This window comes from Salvelinus alpinus, chromosome 1, assembly GCF_045679555.1.
Source record: "Salvelinus alpinus chromosome 1, SLU_Salpinus.1, whole genome shotgun sequence".
Taxonomy (NCBI): Eukaryota; Metazoa; Chordata; class Actinopteri; order Salmoniformes; family Salmonidae; genus Salvelinus; species Salvelinus alpinus.
The window spans coordinates 91,743,087-91,764,469 of NC_092086.1; the positions used below are offsets into that span (position 1 = coordinate 91,743,087).

At 41.7% G+C, this 21,383-nt stretch overlaps 1 protein-coding gene across 2 annotated transcripts; it reads right to left on the reverse strand.

The window, feature by feature from the left end:
* Positions 1–2,929: 2,929 nt before the first annotated feature.
* On the reverse strand, positions 2,930–20,728 carry LOC139534248 (myelin protein zero-like protein 2). Of its 2 annotated transcripts, none has more exons than XM_071333237.1 (4): positions 20,603–20,728; positions 6,883–7,052; positions 6,477–6,687; positions 2,930–6,373 (listed from the first exon to the last, which is right to left on the reverse strand). In XM_071333237.1, exons 2-4 carry the CDS (start codon positions 7,030–7,032, stop codon positions 6,096–6,098), a joined length of 639 nt encoding a protein of 212 aa, XP_071189338.1. In that variant the 5' UTR covers positions 7,033–7,052; positions 20,603–20,728; the 3' UTR covers positions 2,930–6,095. The 2 variants fall into 2 exon arrangements, with proteins under 2 accessions (XP_071189338.1, XP_071189327.1); XM_071333226.1 differs by lacking the exon at positions 20,603–20,728 and adding an exon at positions 20,233–20,514.
* Between the last annotated feature and the right edge of the window lie 655 nt (positions 20,729–21,383).

Consider the following 21,383-nt stretch of genomic DNA (forward strand, 5'->3'; position numbering starts at 1 on the left):
GAGAAGGGTGCTGCAGATCTCAGCCTCGGTCTACAGTCATCAGATATGCACACACTCACATGCACCACATGTATCACTCATACAGTATACATTCAACATACTTATATTCACAACCATGCAGCCTCAAGAGGCACCCTCAGTCTAAAACACTCACACCCTTGGATGAGTAGGTGTCCTCTGCCGTTACTGCAGCACGGCGTCTGCTCCAGAGGGAGGAGATGAGCACACACTGATTTACTGCAGCCAAAGAGAACGCACAAACACGTATACACTCACATACACACACCCTCACGTATACACACGCACTATTATAAGCACATTCTAGATGTCTACTTACAAATACGAAGTATATCCCTTTGGGCTTAGGACATGCAACTGCAAACCAGGCATTCCATCTTGAGGACACACACACACATGCACAGCTGCACAAGCATAAACTTTAGCATAAGTACCGACAACGTTAGCATTACTAGCTAAGTACCTGCAACGTTAACATTAAAGTAAGGGTAAGCCATTAACAGACTGTGACAAGTATGATTCAAGACTCTCACAAGATGAATGCATGACCTAAAGTGTTGCAACAGATCACTGATTCCCTCCTTCCTCCCACTTTTCCTCTCTCTGTCTCTCGCTCCCTCTTCCTCTCTTTGCCCTTTACTCAAGGTCAAGGTCACTGACTAGAATAAATATTCAAAGAATTGTGTCTCATTTGCTTCGACTTTATAAATTATTTAGTTCTCAACAAAAAAACACAAGAACCTACACTTAGTGTAACTCACAATATCAGGAAAAGCGTATTTCACAGTATATCAAGCACATAAGATCTTTTAAAAGTATATTCAGTGTAGACTGATTAAAATACTATATCTTGATGGCTTCCTGTGTAATGTATTTATAATGATGTATAAATGTATTTCTGAGTGTGTACTGTATGTAAAATGTAAATCAAAGTTTATGGCAGGGTTCCCCAACTGGCAGCCCGCGACATGAATTTGGCACGCGGTTGGTTTTATTTGCTTGTGGCGTGTATTCATAGATGCCAAAGGAAGCCAGGTTTCCCTCAAAAAAAATGTACCAAGAAGAAAATACAACAAACATATAAAAATCATTTGTCTTTCATCTCTCTGTGTTTTCATAATTTTCCTTCACTTCGCAAGAGGCTAATTGTTTCTGACTGGAGAAAGCATCCAAGTGAGCGAAACAGCGCCCCTCTGTCTCTGTATGTTTAGACCATCTATCTGATCATGTCTGGTCATAAAGAGTATGACATTGTTTTTTACCTTTATTTAACTAGGCAAGTCAGTTAAGAACAAATTCTTATTTTCAATGACGGCCCACTGTTCCTAGGCTAACTGCCTTGCTCAGGGGCAGAACGACAAACCTTTACCTTGTCAGCTCGGGGATTCGATCTTATAAGGGAGTGTCCTTAAAGTTACCTCATCAGCTTAGCCGGTATTTATAGGGTAGTGTTCATAATGTAACCTCATTAGCATAGCAGGTAGTTATTTGGTAACATTTATAGTGTTACCTCTTAAGCATTGAAGCTATCTATCGTAATGTTTATAATGTTACCCTTATCAGCATAGCAGGTATTTATATGATAGTGTCATGTTCTCATTCACATAGCATCACACCTTTATTATTAGCAAATGTGCTGACTGTCACGCACCTATTAACTTCAGCCTATAAGCATGGCACACTAAGGCAACTTCACCACTCTTGCTGATTAACCTATGGGCTCACTCATGCAATAAACACTTTCCTTTCTTTCAACCAATGGGCATAAATCTAGGGGGGGTATATGTCAACTCAAACCTTGAGTCTCCCACTTGTTTTGCAGCAACAATCTTCCAACGACCTTCCACCAACTGAAGGCCCGTAAACAGATCCCCGTTCTCCCAGTGGGGGAGGCAACCATTCATCAGCATCTGGCTCTAAGGCGCACTTCTCAGAGACAAGGCCTACCCCATACTATTCCATATTGTATTCTGTCTCTGTTGTCATTCAGTTAAGCCTGTGCTTTATTGTACTTCATAGTCTTACAGGCAAGTCTGATTTACAATGTATATATACACTGAAAAAAAATATAAAGCACATGTGAAGTGTTGGTCCTATGTTTCATGAGCTGAAATAAAAGACCCCGAAATTTTCCATACACACAAAAGGCTTATTTCTCTCAAATTTTGTGCGCAAATGTGTTCACATTCCTGTTTGTGAGCATTTCTCCATTGCCAAGATAATCCATCCACCTGACAGGTGTTACATATCAAGAAGCTGATTAAACAGCATGATTATTACACAGGTGCACCTTGTGCTGGGGACAATAAAAGGCCACTCTAAAATTGTGCAGTTTTGTCACACAACACAATGCTACAGATATCTCATGTTTTGAGGGAGTGTGCAATTGGCATGCTGACTGCAGGAATGTCCACCAGAGCTGTTGACAGAGAATTTAATGTTAATTTCCTTACTATAAGCCGCCTCCAACGTCATTTTAGAGAATTTGGCAGTACGTCCAACTGGCCTCACAAACGCAGATGGTGTGTATGGTGTCGTGTGGGCAAGCGGTTTTCTGAACAGAGCGCCCCATGGTGGCGGTGGGGTTGTGGTATGGGCAGGCATAAGCTACGGACAACGAACCTAATTGCATTTTATCGATGGCATTTAGAATTCACAAAAATACCGTGACGAGATCCTGAGGCCCAATGTGAGGCCCATTTTTTGTGACCAACAAATGCATATCTGTATTCCCAGTCATGTGAAATCCATAGATTAGGTCCAAATTAATTTATTTCATTTGACCAATTTCCTCATATGAACTGTAACTCCATAAAACCTATGAAATTGTTGCATGTTGCGTTTATATTTGGTGCAAATAATAAAATTAAAAACATCCAGTATTGAAAGAGTAAATAAAATAAATCTCTACCTTATAAGATGTGTGATAAAATTTATTTACAAGTACATGTATGATATACGTCTATAGGCCTGATCACCAATGATGATGAGACAGCCTATAGGAAGGAGGTCAGTGACCTAGCAGTGTGGTGCCAGGACAACAACCTTTCCCTCAACATCAGCAAGACAAAAGGAGCTGATCGTGGACTACAGGAAACGAAGCACGAGCACGCCCCTATCCACATTGATGGGGCTGTAGTGGAGCGGGTCGAGAGCTTCAAGTTTCTCGTTGTCAACATCACTAAGGAATTAACATGGTCCACACACACCAACACAGTCGTTACTTTACCCCTATCCATATGTACATACAGCATCTACCTCGTACCCCTGAACATCGACTCTGTACTAGTACCCCGTCTATATAGCCAAGTTATCATTACTAATTGTTTATTTATTCCTCGTGTTACCTTTCTATTATTTTTCTCTCTGCATTGTTGGGAAGAACCCATAAGTAAGCATTTCACTGTTAGTCTACACCTGTTGTTTACTAAACATGTGAAAAATAATATTTGATTTGATCAGGAGAACTTAGTTTCCAGTCAACACCATAGGGGGTTATGGGGCTGGCTGGAGGCAGGATTTGATCAGATGGGACAGACATCAGATAACTGAAGAGCCAAAAGGCAGGAGACCTGAACCGGCACCTTGTCTCTGGCTAGAATGGACTGGTGATGTCTTCATGTTTGGGCCAGTGACATCTTCATGTTTCTCCTAAACTGAAAGCCATACTTGTGTACTGTAGGAGTGAGCGGCAGGCTCCACCGGGTAGGACCATATGACCATCTCTCAAACACTGTTATGAGTGTTCGTTCTCTCTCTCTCAGCATAGTGGGATACAACATGGCCATCACAGTCACAATCCATGTCTATGTGCATCAGATGAGGAAGATTCAAACATAATACAGCCTTGACCTCCAGTGTCATTCAGAATCACATAGCTCTTCCAGTCTCATCAGTAGGTAAAGACGCATGATCGATTTAACCACCAAAATGAATAGCTACGTCATTATGATGAAAATAAAAGGATCGAGTACTATACACTCATTGATCCTGCCAATATTGATATTTGGTCTAATTGTGGCCAATAAAAGCTTTACTGCTAACATTCCACCCTCTTTGCCCGAGGCTTTTCCAGCCCTATCTGTACCGGTCTTAGTCATCCTCTACACACACACACACACACACACACACACACACACACACATGATAGTGTATTGATTTGGACATCAGCGAGGGCCCTGCATTGATGTACCAGATTTCCATAGGCAGAGTAAGAAAGAGGGGGAAACCTTTGAGACCACAACACCCATGATCCTCAGCATGGACCCAGAAAGAGACAGATGGAACAGCTTCCTTCAATGGACACGTTGGGCACATCAGATCACAAAAACTACATATCACATGGAAAACAGGCTTCTTGGAATTGTGGGGTTCTTCTTCTGCATTCAAAGGTGTATGACAGTTAAGTTTTATGTCCAGCAGTAATAGGCAGTCATTTATGCTGTCATTGTTGCAGGAAGCAGGAGTGTGTTAGTCACTGAAAGCTCCTGGCCCAGGAAAGCTTCCACCAGCCCTATTGCCCTTTCCCTTACCTTGAGCTTAGCCCTTAGCCACCCCTAGATACAGGGCTTCCACCAGCCCTATTGCCCTTTCCCTTACCTTGAGCTTAGCCCTTAGCCACCCCTAGATACAGGGCTTCCACCAGCCCTATTGCCCTTTCCCTTACCTTGAGCTTAGCCCTTAGCCACCCCTAGATACAGGGCTTCCACCAGCACTAGCCCTTACTGTAGCCTACCCCAGATACCACAGGTTTAAAAAAATAAAAAAGGGTTTCACTGACTAAATTCACACATAGAACACACTTACAAATCTGCTGCCAGATACACATACATTCATTTGGGAATAATGTAAATGTATGGGCCATTAGCTCAGTTAAAATGTTAATTATTCAAGTGTTAAAATAATTCTGTAAATGAATTTAGAACAAATGGCTACCAAACCAAATGTAATGAAACAGATGCCACCACACCAAGAGACTGCTGCTGGTGTCATTTCAGCCATTTCTAATAAGAGTAGTCATCATACTACATAGTCAAAATACAATCACATAGTAGGATTTGGCGGTACGCCGTATATACCGTATCCCGGGGTATTTCGAAACAACATCAGTATGATTTTCCAATACTGTCAATAATGTTTTTTGTTTTTATAAATTTGAATATTAGTACTTTTTAAATAAATACCTGCAGTCAACTTGTGCACTAGGTAATAGATAAAGCAGACCGTGTTAACCATTATGAAGCTTACCAGTACTAGTTCCCAAAACAGCTGTTTGAGCAAGTCAAGTGTGTTTGTTTACAAAGATAGACAATGAGCAAAATGGGAGCTTCATGAGGTGAGTCACCCCTACAGCACAACTTAAGTGAGGTGATCAAGTTACAGCTGTTTGCCAGCTATGCATCTTATAACTATTAAGTTAACTATCTAAGATGTACCAAATAAATGATCTCCAGCTGGGTTCTGCTACTTTACTAATGCCAGCTAAGTGGCTAACCTTAGCTTGCAAGATCAAGCTTCTTGGTAACAGCAGCAGACACGATCCCGTCCGGAAAAATAAGATCCCTGCTGTCTAATATTTATTTTGTGCATGCTGCGTTTCGAGATACTTGCATAACTTTAGGAGCTGGGTTGTTAATAGTAAAATGTTTGCAAGCGTTCGTTAGCATTTACCTAGCATCCGCTATGGGGATTCCTTAGTACTTTTTTGCATTTTGTTAGCATTCTGATGAGTGATGTTTCTGGGGGGGTTTACATTTGAAAGAAAATACTGTATATCCTGGGATGGGACAGGCACAGTTAACCCAATCACATAGTTGTCTGTAAAAAACATTAAGTGCATAAAACAGTACATGACATTATAATGAGTGGAATGTAGAGAGATCCCTAATACTCATATTGAGGGAGGGATGAGTGGAGGGTAGAAGAAAGAAGGACACCGACCAAAAAAAATGCATTAGTCCCTCCCAAATAGTGGTCCTGGACTGGCCAGCCCCTCCAGTCAGAGACCAGTCCGTCCAGACAGAACACCTCCCCACACCAGTCAGCAGAGGTAGGGAGGGAGACACGCCCCTGACCCATCACCACACTGTAGGGTCCTTACGCTCCTTCTCACTGGCCTTCAGCTTTTTCTCCTGTAGGATGTTGGCCTGCAACTCTCTCTCCTGTAGGACCCTGACCTGTAGCTCTCTCTCCTGCACCTCTCTGGTTTCCTGCAGTTTCCTCCCCTGCAGCTCCATGTCTGTGTTGGCATGGCGGTTGCAGTACTTGAACACCATGAAGAGACCCAGAAGCACCAGGACTATTGCGATGGTTCCCCCGATGGCTGCAGCCAGGATGCCTATATCAGAGATGGAGACTGGAAGGAGCAGCACAGCCAGCACACACACACAAACAACAATACATTAGTCCATGCTAAGGTTTCTATGCAACACACCAGTGTGAGTGAGTGACTGACTGACCTTTGTGGACAACCCTGAGGATGACCTCTCCATTGATGCCGTGGACGTCGGGCAGGTTGCGGACCTGGCAGGTGTATGTGCCATTGAAGGTGAAGGGAACTTCATGCAGGCTGATGGAGGCGTCCTGTCTCAGGATGTCCCCTGACCACACTGCATGGCCCTTAAACCGCCCCTCTGTAGGGGGGTACGCCGTCTCCTGGTAGTAAAACACCTGACACACACACACACACAATTATGCGCTGCCCTATAATATTGATGTTTTACGTAATACTCTGCTCAAAAAAGCCTCCATGTCCATCCAGTAGTCAAGCTGGTTTACGAGGCTAACCCAGTCTCCCTCCTAATTCAGACCCCTTCCTTCTATGACAACTGTTAGTTCTGCTTCCAGTGTGGAAAGGTCACCCACCGACTCCTCAGCTCCCTGGCTCAGGGGACGGAAGTTCCAGGAGACAGCCACAGAGGAGTGGGACACTGGGTGTTTGGACTTAAAGGTGCACTTCAATCTCACTTCTGTCCCGTTCAACGCCTCCACCTCATTGGATGTGAAAATCTCCATCCCAACGACTCGCAGCACACCTGACACACAGAGTGGACCCAATGAGACACGTACAGTGAGGGAAAAAAGTATTTGATCCCCTGCTGATTTTGTACGTTTGCCCACTGACAAAGAAATTATCAGTCTATAATTTTAATGGTAGGTTTATTTGAACAGTGAGAGACAGAATAACAACAAAAATATCCAGAAAAATGCATGTCAAAAATGTTATAAATTGATTTGCATTTTAATGAGGGAAATAAGTATTTGACCCCTTCTCAATCAAAAAAGATTTCTGGCTCCCAGGTGTCTTTCATACAGGTAACGAACGGAGATTAGGAGCACACTCTTAAAGGGAGTGCTCCTAATCTCAGTTTCTTACCTGTATAAAATATACCTGTCCACAGAAGCAATCAATCAATCAAATTCCAAACTCTCCACCATGGCCAAGACCAAAGAGCTCTCCAAGGATGTCAGGGACAAGATTGTAGACCTACACAAGGCTGGAATGGGCTACAAGACCATCGCCAAGCAGCTTGGTGAGAAGGTGACAACAGTTTCTGTGATTATTCGCAAATGGAAGAAACACAAAAGAACTGTCAATCTCCCTCAGCCTGGGGCTCCATGCAAGATCTCACCTCGTGGAGTTGCAATGATCATGAGAACGGTGAGGAACCAGCCCAGAACTACACAGGAGGATCTTGTCAATGATCTCAAGGCAGCTGGGACCATAGTCATCAAGAAAACAATTGGTAACACACTATGCCGTGAAGGACTGAAATCCTGCAGCGCCCGCAAGGTCCCCCTGCTCAAGAAAGCACATATACATGCCCGTCTGAAGTTTGCCAATGAACATCTGAATGATTCAGAGGACAACTGGGTGAACGTGTTGTGGTCAGATGAGACCAAAATTGAGTTATTTGGCATCAACCCAACTTGCCGTGTTTGGAGGAGGAGGAATGCTGCCTATGACCCCAAGAAACCATCCCCACCGTCAAACATGGAGGTGGAAACATTATGCTTTGGGGGTGTTTTTCTGCTAAAGGGACAGGACAACTTCACCGCATCAAAGGGACGATGGACGGGGCCATGTACCGTCAAATCTTGGGTGAAAACCTCCTTCCCTCAGCCAGGGTATTGAAAATGGGTCGTGGATGGGTATTCCAGCATGACAATGACCCAAAACACACGGCCAAGGCAACAAAGGAGTGGCTCAAGAAGAAGCACATTAAGGTCCTGGAGTGGCCTAGCCAGTCTCCAGACCTTAATCCCATAGAAAATCTGTGGAGAGAGCTGAAGGTTCGAGTTGCCAAACGTCAGCCTCGAAACCTTAATGACTTGAAGAAGATCTGCAAAGAGGAGTGGGACAAAATCCCTCCTGAGATGTGTGCAAACCTGGTGGCCAACTACAAGAAAAGTCTGACCTCTGTGATTGCCAACAAGGGTTTTGCCACCAAGTACTAAGTCATGTTTTGCAGAGGGGTCAAATACTTATTTCCCTCATTAAAATGCAAATCAATTCATAACATTTTTGACATGCGTTTTTCTGGATTTTTTTGTTGATATTCTGTCTCTCACTGTTCAAATAAACCTACCATTAAAATTATAGACTGATCATTTCTTTGTCAGTGGGCAAACGTACAAAATCAGCAGGGGATCAAATACTTTTTTCCCTCACTGTAAGCACAGCTATATACACTACATTATATACACAATAAACCTGAGAGTAGCATGAGCAAGCACCTTATCAAAGTCCTCACAGAACTTTTAGAGCACACTATTAAACACAGAAAAATGTATTTCACAGCCTCATGTGTACACATGATGACCATGAGAAGGTTGATAGCGGTTTTTGCAACAACCGTGTCTGTTTACACATCTTCAGTCTACATTTACATTTACATTTAAGTCATTTAGCAGACACAAAGAGTCAATATTTGCAGTGTTGACCCTTCTTTTTCAAGACCTCTGCAATCCGCCCTGGCATGCTGTCAATTAACTTCTGGGCCACATCCTGACTGATGGCAGCCCATTCTTGCATAATCAATGCTTGGAGTTTGTCAGAATTTGTGGGGTTTTGTTTGTCCACCCGCCTCTTGAGGATTGACAACAAGTTCTCAATGGGATTAAGGTCTGGGGAGTTTCCTGGCCATGGACCCAAAATATCAATCTTTGTTCCCAGAGCCACTTTGTTATCACTTTTGCCTTATGGCAAGGTGCTCCATCATGCTGGAGAAGGCATTGTTTGTCACCAAACTGTTCCTGGATGGTTGGGAGAAGTTGCTCTCGGAGGATGTGTTGGTACCATTCTTTATTCATGGCTGTGTTCTTAGGCAAAATTGTGAGTGAGCTCACTCCCTTGACTGAGAAGCAACCCCACACATGAATGGTCTCAGGATGCTTTACTGTTGGCATGACACAGGACTGATGGTAGCGCTCACCTTGTCTTCTCCGGACAAGCTTTTTTCCGGATGCCCCAAACAATCGGAAAGGGGATTCGTCAGAGAAAATGACTTTACCCCAGTCCTCAGCAGTCCAATCCCTGAACATTTTGCAGAATATCAGTCTGTCACTGATGTTTTTCCTGGAGAGAAGTGGCTTCTTTGCTGCCCTTCTTGACACCAGGCCATCCTCCAAAGGTCTTCGGCTCACTGTGCAAGCAGATGTACTCACACCTGCCTGCTGCCATTCTTGAGCAAGCTCTGTACTGGTGGTGCCCCAGATCAACTTTAGGAGATGGTCCTGGCGCTTGCTGGACTTTCTTGGGCGCCCTGAAGCCTTCTTCACAACAATTGAACCGCTCTCCTTGAAGTTCTTGATGATCCGATAAATGATTGATTTAGGTGCAATCTTACTGGCAGCAATATCCTTGCCTGTGAAGCCCTTTTTGTGCAAAGCAATGATGATGGCACGTGTTTCCTTGCAGGTAACCATGGCTGACAGAGGAAGAACAATGATTCCAAGCACCACCCTCCTTTTGAAGCTTCCAGTCTATTATTCGAACTCAATCAGCCTGACAGAGTGATCTCCAGCCTTGTCCTCGTCAACACTCACACCTGTGTTAACGAGAGAATCACTGACATGATGTCAGCTGGTCCTTTTGTGGCAGGGCTGAAATGCAGTGGAAATGTTTTGGGGGGATTTAGTTCATTTGCATGGCAAAGAGGGACTTTGCAATCAATTGCAATTCGTCTGATCACTCTTCATAACATTCTGGAGTATATGCAAATTTCCATCATACAAACTGAGGCAGCAGACTTTGTGAAAATGTATATTTGTGTCATTCTCAACTTTTGGCCACGACTGTACACATGACATCATACAAATTAGAGGTCGACCGATTAATCGGAATGGCCGATTAATTAGGGCCGATTTCAAGTTTTCATAACAATCGGATATGTATTAATTTATTTTATTTAACTAGGCAAGTCAGTAAAGAACACATTCTTATTTTCAATGACGGCCTAGGAATGTTCTGCCTCGTTTAGGGGCAGAACGACAGATTTTTAACCTTGTCAGCTCGGAGGATCCAATCTTGCAACCTTACAGTTAACTAGCCCAATGCTCTAACACTTGTTTACATTGCACTCCACGAGGAGCCTGCCTGTTACGCAAATGCAGTAAGCTAAGGTAAGTTGCTAGCTAGCATTAAACTTATCTTATAAAAAACAAATCAATCAATGACTGTCATTGCTCCAATGTGTACTTAACCATAAACATCAATGCCTTTCTTAAAATCAATACACAAGTATATATTTTTAAACCTGCATATTTAGCTAAAAGAAATCCAGGTTAGCAGGCAATATTAACCAGGTGAAATTGTGTCATTTCTCTTGCGTTCATTGCACGCAGAGTCAGGGTATATGCAACAGTTTGGGCCGCCTGGCTCTTTGCGAACTAATTTGCCAGAATTGTACGTAATTATGACATAACATTGAAGGTTGTGCAATGTAACAGGAATATTTAGACTCATGGATGCCACCCGTTAGATAAAATATGGAACGGAATAAACGTTTTGTTTTCGAGGTGATAGTTTCCGGATTAGTCAAAGGTATATGGTTTAGAGGGAAATAGTCGACGCGTTATAATTCCTGTAATAACTTGCGGCTGAACTTGAAAGGGGTTCCTTCGTTATTTTACCATTCATGTCTTCCATAGAGAATGTCTTGATCTACTTCAAATAAGGACTGTGTTTCGCGGAGGAGCAGACTGACAGGGGACCATGCAGACAAGCTCTGCTTTCTGCACTACAACCTAAAACTTCTTAACTGGGAATATTGAAGACCCATGAAAGCTGGTGGTTTGTTTTAACATATGTTCTCATGTTATTTGAGACTAAATTGATTTTATTTATGTATTATATTAAGTTAAAATAAAAGTGTTCATTGTTCATTGTTCATTCAGTATTGTTGCAATTGTCATTATTACAAAAATGTGTGTGTGTGTGTGTGTGTGTGTGTGTGTATGATATATATATATAAAATACTTTATTTTATTTTATTATTATTATTATTTTCTTTTCTTAAATCGGTATCGCTTTTTTTATGTCCTCCAATAATCGGTATCGGCGTTGAAAAATCATAATCGGTCGACCTCTAATACAAATATCAACTACATCACACCTGCCCAGACCCACTAGCACCCCCCATCTCCAGCGTCCGCATCACTGTACGCCACATGGCCTCAAACTGTACCATTTTGTTGTTTCTCTCCGTAGCACACACACTTTCAATTTTTAGATAAAGCATTTGACTTTTTCATTGTGTGAATGATGGAGGATTGGTTGATTCCCAGTTAAGTATATATGTTGTTTTTAAGATGATTTACGAGATAAGTATCATCCAACCCATTGGGTATCTCACTTCACCCTCATATGCCAGGTCTTGAAATGCATACAGGTGGATTAAAAATCAATTGACATATTCCCTGAAGGCATGGATTATTGAGTCCTTATTAGTTTTACAGTTTTCATATTGTAGTGGACAAAGATGAGAAGACCGTTGGCATGGCCAAATGGACTGTGTGCAACTCACTATTAAGGTTAGAAGGAATTTATTCATCGTGTTAGGATTTATGTTTATGCATAATAGCCTGTTAGCATATTGGTTGAAGAGGAATATTGTTTTGTTACACACATGCACGCACAACCCCCTCTGTATAGTGTGTGTAGGTGTAAGGAATGACCAACACAGGCCATAAAAGCTGTGGACAGTCTGGAGAGGGGAGGGGTGCAGCTCTCTAGACCAACCAAGAGTTTAGAATACTGGACAATACCATATTAGGAACTGTTTTAGTGTAGAATCGACAGACCCAAGACGGAGCTAATCTACCCAGCAACCAGATGTGGACAAAGGGCCAGCAAAGGGGGGCAAAGTCTAAACCACGCCCAGCCTCTACTGTGATAGGCCAACTGGACACGTTGAGAATAAAATTGTCATAGTATAAAAACTACTATTTGAGTACATTCCAAAGTTCTCTGTTCATCCTGCGCGGTGAAACAGCGAACCCGTATATACGAAAATTGCATTTGCCATTCATTGTTTGCGGTAATTAAACATAATTAAAGAAAGTTATCAGACCTTGCATTTTATTTATCCTGACACCGGATGTGTTACACGCAGCGTTCACAATCGTATTCATTATAATGATTATTATTAGAGGTCGGCATGGCCGATTAATTAGGCCCATTTCAAGTTTTCATAACAAATCGGTATTCTGCATTTTTAGACGCTATTTATGGCCGATTACATTGCACTCCACGAGGAGACTGCGTGGCAGGCTGACCACCGGTTACGCAAGTGCTGCAAGTAGCCAAGGTAAGTTGCTAGCTAGCATTAAACTTATCTTGTAAAAAAAGCAATCTTAAAATAATCACTAGTTAAATACACATGGTTGATAATATTACTAGTTTTACTAGCTTGTCCTGTGTTGCAAATAATCAATGTGGTGCCTGTTAATTTATCATCGAATCACAGCCTACTTCGCCAAACGGGTGATGATTTAACAAAAGTGTATTCGCGAAAAAAGCACTGTCGTTGCACCAATGTGCCTAACCATAAATATCAATGCCTTTCTTAAAATCAATACACAAATATATATTTTTTAACCTGCATATTTAGTTAAAATAAATGAATTATCAGGCAATATTAAATAGGGAAATTGTGTCACTTCTCTTGCGTTCAGTGCAAGCAGAATCAGGGTATATGCAGCAGTTTGGGCTGCCTGGCTTGTTGCGAACTGTGTGAAGACCATTTCTTCCAAACAAGACCGTAATTAATTTGCCAGAATTTTACAGAATTATGACATAACATTGAAGGTTGTGCAATGTAACACCAATATTTAGAGACTTACGGGTTCGATAAAATATGGAACGGTTCCGTATTTCACTGAAAGAATAAACGTTTTGTTTTCAAAATGATAGTTTCCGGTTTTGACCATATTAATGACACGGCTAGTATTTCTGTGTGTTTATTAGATTATAATTAAGTCTATGATTTGATTATTTGATAGAGCAGTCTGACTGAGCGGTGGTAGGCAGCAGCAGGCTCGTAAGCATTCATTCAAACAGCACTTTCCTGCGTAGGCCAGCAGCTCTTCGCAATGCTTGAAGCACAGCGCTATTTATGACTTCAAGCCTATCAACTCCCGACATTAGGCTGGCAATACTATAGTGCCTATAAGAACATCCAATAGTCAAAGGTATATGAAATACAAATGGTAGAGAGAGAAATAGTCCTATACATTTCTATAATAACTACAACCTAAAACTTCTAAACGGGGAATATTGAAGATATCATGTTAAAAGGAATCACCAGCTTTCATATGTTCTCATGTTCTGAGCAAGGAACTTAAAGGTTAGCTTTTTTACATGGCACATATTGCACTTTTACTTTCTTCTCCAACACTGTGTTTTTGATATTTTAAACCAAATTGAACATGTTGTTTCATTATTTATTTGAGACTAAACTGATTTTTATTTATGTATTATATTAAGTTAAAATAAAGTGTTCATTCAGTATTGTTGTAATTGTCATTATTACAAATAAATATAAAAATATATATTTTTTTTTAAATCAGTCGATTAATCGGTATCGTTTTTTTTTGGTCCTCCAATAATCGGAATCGGCGTTGAAAAGTCATAATCGGTCGACCTCAATTATAATTTTTGGCCAACTTAAAATATGCAACAAGTGTTTTGTTTCATTGTTTTGAGCCATTTTCTTTGGCCAAATTAAGTTCCAACTGTAATGTTGTGTTTGGCGCAATATAGGGCTACTAGCACTCAAACCATAAAAATGTAAAACCAAAGAGGGAGTGAGACGCAAAAAACTTACACTGAACAAATATATAAAACACAACATTCAACAATTGAAAATGTATATTAAAGGAAATCAGTCAATTTAAATAATGAATTAGTCCCTAATCCATGCATTTCACATAACTGGGAATACAGATATGCAACTGTTGATAACAGATACCTTAAAAAAAAAAAATTTAATCAGGGGGGAGTGGATCAGAAAACCATTCAGTATCTGGTGTGACCAATTTCCTCACGCTACGCAAAACATCTCCTTCGCATAGAGTTAATCAGGCTGTTAATTGTGGCCTTTGGAATGTTGTTCCACTCTTTAATGGCTGTGCGAAGTTGCTGGATTATGGTGGGAACTGGAACACGCTGTTGTACACGTCGATCCAGAGCATCCCAAACATGCTCAATTGGTGACCCCTTGACTTTTTCCACATTTTGTTACGTTACTGCCTTATTCTAAAAACCATTTAATCGTTTCCCCCCCCCCCCCCCTCATCAATCAAAACACAGTATCGACAAAGCAAAAAACTGTTCAGATTTCTGCAAATTCATAAAAAATTAAACGGAAATATCACATTAATATAAGCATTCAGACCCTTTACTCAGTACTTTGTTGAAGCATCTTTGGCAGCGATTACAGCCTTGAGTCTTCTTGGGTATGACACTACAAGCTTGGCACACCTGTATTTGGGGAGTTTCTCCCATTTTTCTCTGCAGATCCTCTCAAGCTCTGTCAGGTTGGATGGAGAGCGTCGATGTACAACTATTTTCAGGTCTCTCGGACATTCAGAGACTTGTCCCGAAGCCACTCCTGTGTTGTCTTGGCTGTGTGCTTAGGGTCGTTGTCCTATTGAAAGGTGAAACTTCACCCGTACTCCAGTCTAAGGTCCTGAGCGCTCTGGAGCAGGTTTTCATCAAGGATCTATCTGTACTTTGCTAGATCCTCCCAGTCCCTGCCACTGAAAAACATCCCCACAGCATGATGCTGCGATCCCATGCTTCACCGTAGGGATGGTGCCAGGTTTCCTCCAGATGTGACGCTTGCCATTCAGGTCAAAGAGTTCAATCTTGGTTTCATCAGACCAGAGAATCTTGTTTCTCATGGGCTGAGAGTCTTAAGGTGCCTTTTTGCAAACTCCAAAACGGGCTGTCATGTGGCTTTTACTGAGGAGTGGATTCCGTCTGGCCACTCTACCATAAAGGCCTGATCGCCGACAGCTGAACCGTGAAGTTTTTAATATGCTACACATCAAAACACAACCAATATTATTTTTGTAATTTGTTTCAGGCAGATTTTAAGGGCACGTAACTGTGGATCATTTGGCCAATAGGCCTATCGCTCGTTTATTTATGGCACTAACAGCACCCAGTCAGAGGTGTCTTTCTCTCGCTCTCTCTGATCTAAACGGGTCACTCAGACCCAAACCCTTTTCGGAACGGGTCTGACTGTCCTCGGGTCCATTCGCAACAGACCTCTGTTATTTTTTAAATGAATTTATAGAAATCGGATCAGGTGGGAAACCCACGGACAGGTCCAACTTTTGGACCCGTGAAGACCGCTACTCAGCATTCCATTGTGTTTATATTTGGCAGTCTGTGTGTGTGTGTGTCTCTGTCTGGTTAATGATACCGGCAGGTGGCTGGTTAATGATTGTAGATGTTCAGTCCAGAGGTCCACGTATGACAGCCTGAACCAGCCAGGAAGTATAAAAGGATTCTGATAAAGGTATAAAAAAAAACATCAAGTGTTCTGGCAAACATTAAATCTTCCATCTGTACCCATTGGCACCACTCTGAAGCCTAGATTAGATTTATCTCCTTCAGGAGTTCGGTGTCCAGGCAGGGAGTATGGCAGGGTAGGGGCTCGAGACAAACAGGGATTAATACCAGCCATGTGCATTCCTTTTTCCTTCATGCTCTGCCTCATTGCCCTGATAGCCCTGTGTTATGGATTAAAACAGTCAGTCACTCTAAATCAACATCCAGGTCATTCCTATCCATCCTGTCATGTCCATGGGCAGACAAGCAAAAGATCAGTAAAAACACTGTAGAAAGTATCTGAGCTGAGGGAACCATCCTGGCGAATCACTGTATTGTAACAAACTACATTTACTACCCTAGAGTAGACATGACAGCACTAAATCAATCAACCCGATGGCTGAGCTTCACTTCCCCAGACAGACTTCAGAAAGGCCCCTCTCTGCGCTCCCTGATTGGATGGAATTCATGTGATGACAAATGTGTTGTATTATTCAAACTAGAGCAGCAACACATTACTACTTTGAGTACAGGGAGGAGAGATAGTCCTCCCATGTCCTTGAAAGTATAACCCACACAAACAAAACAGACATTTACAGAACGGATGCTTTCATATAAACACTGGGTGTGATCCACTAACTCTTGGCTAAGTTGCCTCAAGGCAGAGCTAGTCAGAGTCAGATCCAAAGAATAAATACAATCTGCAGCACTAAAGACACTCCCCTGCTTCCTGATATCGGACACCCAGATAAAGCCCTCTCATAGACAGAGCTATAGGGCGTATTATACACATCGGATAGGTACACCATATAGACTTTCATATTCATACATCAATACCATGAGAAGAATATTCAGTATTTTCACACACTCAATGGTAGTAGAAAATAATCAAACAGTGATACTACTGGCTGTTGTTTTCACAACCTGATAGAGAACTAAATAATTCCTGGAGTAACCTGTCCTTCCATATCCATCTAACAATTATCCAGGAGGACAATAACTTATGATCACTATGAGCTTTGGCCTGGTCAACCTGAGAAACATGTCAGAAATGTCAATATATACTGCATGTCCAAGCTATTCTATAATGATAAAGTATAAATCAAGAGTAGGCTACTTATTATCAAGATTGGGGTAATTAGATTGGGGTTCTGGTCACCTGACCTGTAGCCATCTGAGCCTGACAGTGGCAGAGGCAGGACCAAGTCACTTTTATTCGAGTCACAAGCAAGTCACAAGTCATAAGTTCGGAGTTCTCAAGGTGAGTCCCAAGTAGAACGGGTCAAGACTCGAGTCAAGTCCAAGTCGTGCATTCTATGAGCAAGTCAAATCGAGACATAAGTTAAGTCAAGACTCAAGTCAAGTAAAAAACAAAATCGATACATGCAACGACTTGTTCAACTACAAATCTTTGTCTATGTATTGAGACAGCCCTTTTCGTCATTTTGTCTACAACACATTTTGATTAGCATTTGTAATTGTAAAACTTGTAGCAGTCGTAAGGGCATAAAATCAGCAGAAGGCAAGGCAGGTTGACGTGCTCAGAGAGTAGATTTATTTACGGGTCTTGGTGATCCAATGGTGAAAGCGCCGGGCACCAACCACACCACAAATTCTCTTCAGGTATTCAACCTGAAAATCTGTCGTTACCCCTGAGACGACTCCTTTAAACGGGTGCTCTAATCCGAAGTTCAAAACACAAAACGTGTGTAGAGTGTAGAGTGAAAGGTGCTGCATGGTCAATCTGACATTTGCAGGGGCCTTACAGAATTTACTGTGATAGAGCCTATGCAAAAGTCAGGGCATTCATACTTCTTGCTCTTCACGGAGTAGAGCTGTTGTGAAGGAAGTTGTCAACGAAGTGAGTTTGTGTTTATACAGGACCTACCGCCCCCACCTGTCGTCAACCAATCATGTCAATGCAGAGCTATACGGAGCCCTGCATTGTTAGAACATTTGAGAGGCGGGCGATGCGGTAAGGAGCTTGATTTGGATTTGGCCTCTGCATGCCTCCGAAGGCTCCGCAATTGCGTCACACCCTCCATATGGAGCCTCCAACCACATTTTCGTATCAAGCATAAGGTACTAGGTAACTAGCCCCCTGTAATTCAGATTAAGACCACAAGATGTCACCAAATTATTTCCCCAACACATTTACATTTAAGTCATTTAGCAGACGCTCTTATCCAGAGCGACTTACAAGTTGGACACTTTCCCTGGCTGCCACCCCAGCTAGCACAGTGGATCTGGGTCGATTCCGGCTGAGAGTCGGTGCACTAGGCTGAGAGTCAGACTCGGCCGACGTCATGTGGCCCGAGTCTAGGCCGCCTTAAGCAGTATTACGTATGGCTAGGATGCGGGGATAGAGCTCGGGCCGATTCCGATGTGAGTTATCTGACCCAAATGTATTACTTGGGTCTCGGGCCGATTGGGGCTACTCTCTGGCAGATGATTACACGGACTGCTTTATAACATTTCATTATTTTATTTCCCCCCATATTTTCTCATTGTTTCTGTGATTTATTTTACACAGCATTTTATGTCATATAGCTAACTATGTTTTTAAGAGAGAGCTTTTTAATTGGCATCTCTCCCCTGTTTTCAGTCACTGGATTAGGTGTGAGCAGTGCAGGAGGTAGGCTAACGAGTTGTGCTCCAATTTTACTGGGAATAGCTTTATTTGTGACTGGAGTCTTTGACAATTTTTTGGGCCTTCCTCCGACACGGCCTAGTTAGTATATAGGTCCTGGATTGCAGGAAGCTTGGCCCCAGTGATGTACTACGCACTACCCTCTGTAGCACCTCACACTAGGATGCCGAGCAGTTGCCATACCAGGCGGTGATGCAACCGGTCAGGATGATCTCGATGGTGCAGCTGTAGAACTTTTTGAGTATCTGCGGATCCATGCCAAATCTTTTCAGTCTCCTGAGGTGGAAAAGGCGTTGTCGTGCCCTCTTCACAACTTTGTTGGTGTGTTTGGACCATGATAGTTTGTTGGGGATGTGGACACCAAGGAACTTGAAACTCTCGACCCGCTCCACTACAACCCCGTCGATGTGAATGGGGGCATGTTGGGCACACCCTCAGACAGTTGCCACATCAATGTTACACTGAATTAATGAGTTAAGTTATTGAAATGTTATATTCCATTCCAATATTATATTCAAATTTCTTTTTTTAATTAATTATAAACAACTATTGAAAACCTTTTGCTCCTGAATGTCATTTTAAAGACTACTGGGATATAAAATCTTGCATTATTCAAATAATATTTAGTGCAATTTTACATAATGGATATTATGGAAAAGGAACAACGAAAAGATCAAATAAAATGTATGTGCAGGTGACTTAAAGAGGGACTTTACATCAAATCTCCTCATAGTTCGGATATTAATAGCGACATGTGCAACACCATTTCCGCCAATATTTTATTGAAATAATTCAAATAAGACAACTAGACTTAGCTTTTAAGTATTACTTACTAAAGAATTTCTAAATAAAACGGATTAAATGGATTTTAACGCATTTGCGTGAAACCCTATGCCATAATCTTCTGACAGGCACCCCATAGGGGGGGGGGGCAGTTACCCCTGTACTTAAAAAAAACACCCCTTTTCTAAAAGAAACATTTCATGAAAAATGACTCAAAAAGTGTAAACTGTAGCCATTTATTTCCCTTTATAGTTTATTCGCCTTAACATGACCTTCATCCCATATATATTTTTTCTAAACGTTGCTTTGTGTCAGAAATTAGACATTGTTCTTAGGGGGTAGTTACTTCCTGAAGCCCTGCATTGGCTTTAATCCACAATACTCTGTGCCACAAAATGACTGACAAAACATTACAAAACCTGGCAAGATCATTTCAAGTCTCAAGTCAAAGTCAAGTAATTTTATTTTCTATAAAGTGGAGTCTCAAGTGATCAAATTTGTGACTCGTGTCCACAACTGGACAGTGGTGTCAATGTGATTCGTGAGCAAGATGACTGCTGGAGCCTCTGATCAATGTTTTGACTGAATAATAATAGGCCTAAGTGTTAATGTAAAGCTATAAATTATCAACAATATTCGTTTGATTTACTTGATCATACAGAATAGCGACTAATTGCCATAGGACTGAACACAGAAATTAATGAAGTAACTTCGAACTCACCTGGCACTGCGAATAAACCCATAAGCGCGAGGAACTGTTGCCATGTCGGATACATTGGATTGTCAGTTTGTCCAGGCCTCAAATACACTGACAAACTTTCAAAGAGTTACTGGAAACCTCCAAACGTGAACGTTTTAAGGATCATTCAGGCGAATACCTCGACAGGTTTTTGATAAAAAATCCTAGCTCTAGGACTCGGAAGTTTGAAACTCAAAGGCTGTGTGTGCACTCGGGCTGTAGGCGGAGTGAGTATTACACACCTTTTGCTTGGTGGGACTGGTGGGAGGCGCACGCTGTTGTAAAACATGTTTGAGTAAAACCTGTTTTTGTCCCCCCAAAACTGTGCAAACTATTAATACTGCTGGCCTACCTTTACTTGTATCCAAGACTTGATGCAATTAGGATATGTCAAAACTGTCCACTGCTGCTCAAACGTTTTTTTTCTTAAAAAAATAGGCAATATTTTTCGTTTTCTTCCCCCGTCATTTGCGCAGAGGCAACGCATTACGCATAGCCTACCTATGCTGCCCTACAAAGTGAAACAGAAAAATGGCTTCAAAGTTGTTTTGCTAGCCAGCCAAATATATTGTAAGTAGATCATTGATAATGCACTGATGTATCATCGTATTATGTAGTCATTTGTATTCATATCAATCATAACCACTGATTTGACCTATGACCCATAAAATGCATATACTGCAATCTGCCTTTGAATGACCTGTAACAACTACACTGAAAAAAAATATAAACTCAACATGTAAAGTGTTGGTCGAAAAAAAGCACAAAAAGCTTATTTCTTTAAAATTTTGTGAACAAATGTTTTTACCTCCCTGTTAGTAAGTATTTCTCCATTGCCAAGATATTCTATCCACCTGACAAGTGTGGCATATCAAGAAACTGATGACCATTACACAGGTGCACCTTGTTCTGGGGACAATAAAAGGCCACTCTAAAATGTACAGTTTTGTCACACAACACAATTCCACGGATGTCTCAAGTTTTTAGGGAGCGTGCAATTGGCATGCTGACTGCAGGAATGTCCACCAGAGCTGTTGCCAGAGAGTTTAATGTTCATTTCTCTACCATAAGCTGCCTCCAACGTCGTTTTAGACAATATGGCAGTACGTCCAACCGGCCTCACAACCACAGAC

Excerpts from the sequence above, each read along its gene's own strand:
- LOC139534248 (XM_071333226.1), bottom strand. The coding sequence starts at position 20,287 with ATGTATCCGACATGGCAACAGTTCCTCGCGCTTATGGGTTTATTCGCA. Across the intron at positions 7,053-20,232 it reads GGGTTTATTCGCAGTGCCAG|GTGTGCTGCGAGTCGTTGGG; the intron begins GTGAGTTCGAAG and ends TCTGTGTGTCAG. Across the intron at positions 6,688-6,882 it reads GCCAGGGAGCTGAGGAGTCG|GTGTTTTACTACCAGGAGAC; the intron begins GTGGGTGACCTT and ends TGTGTGTGTCAG.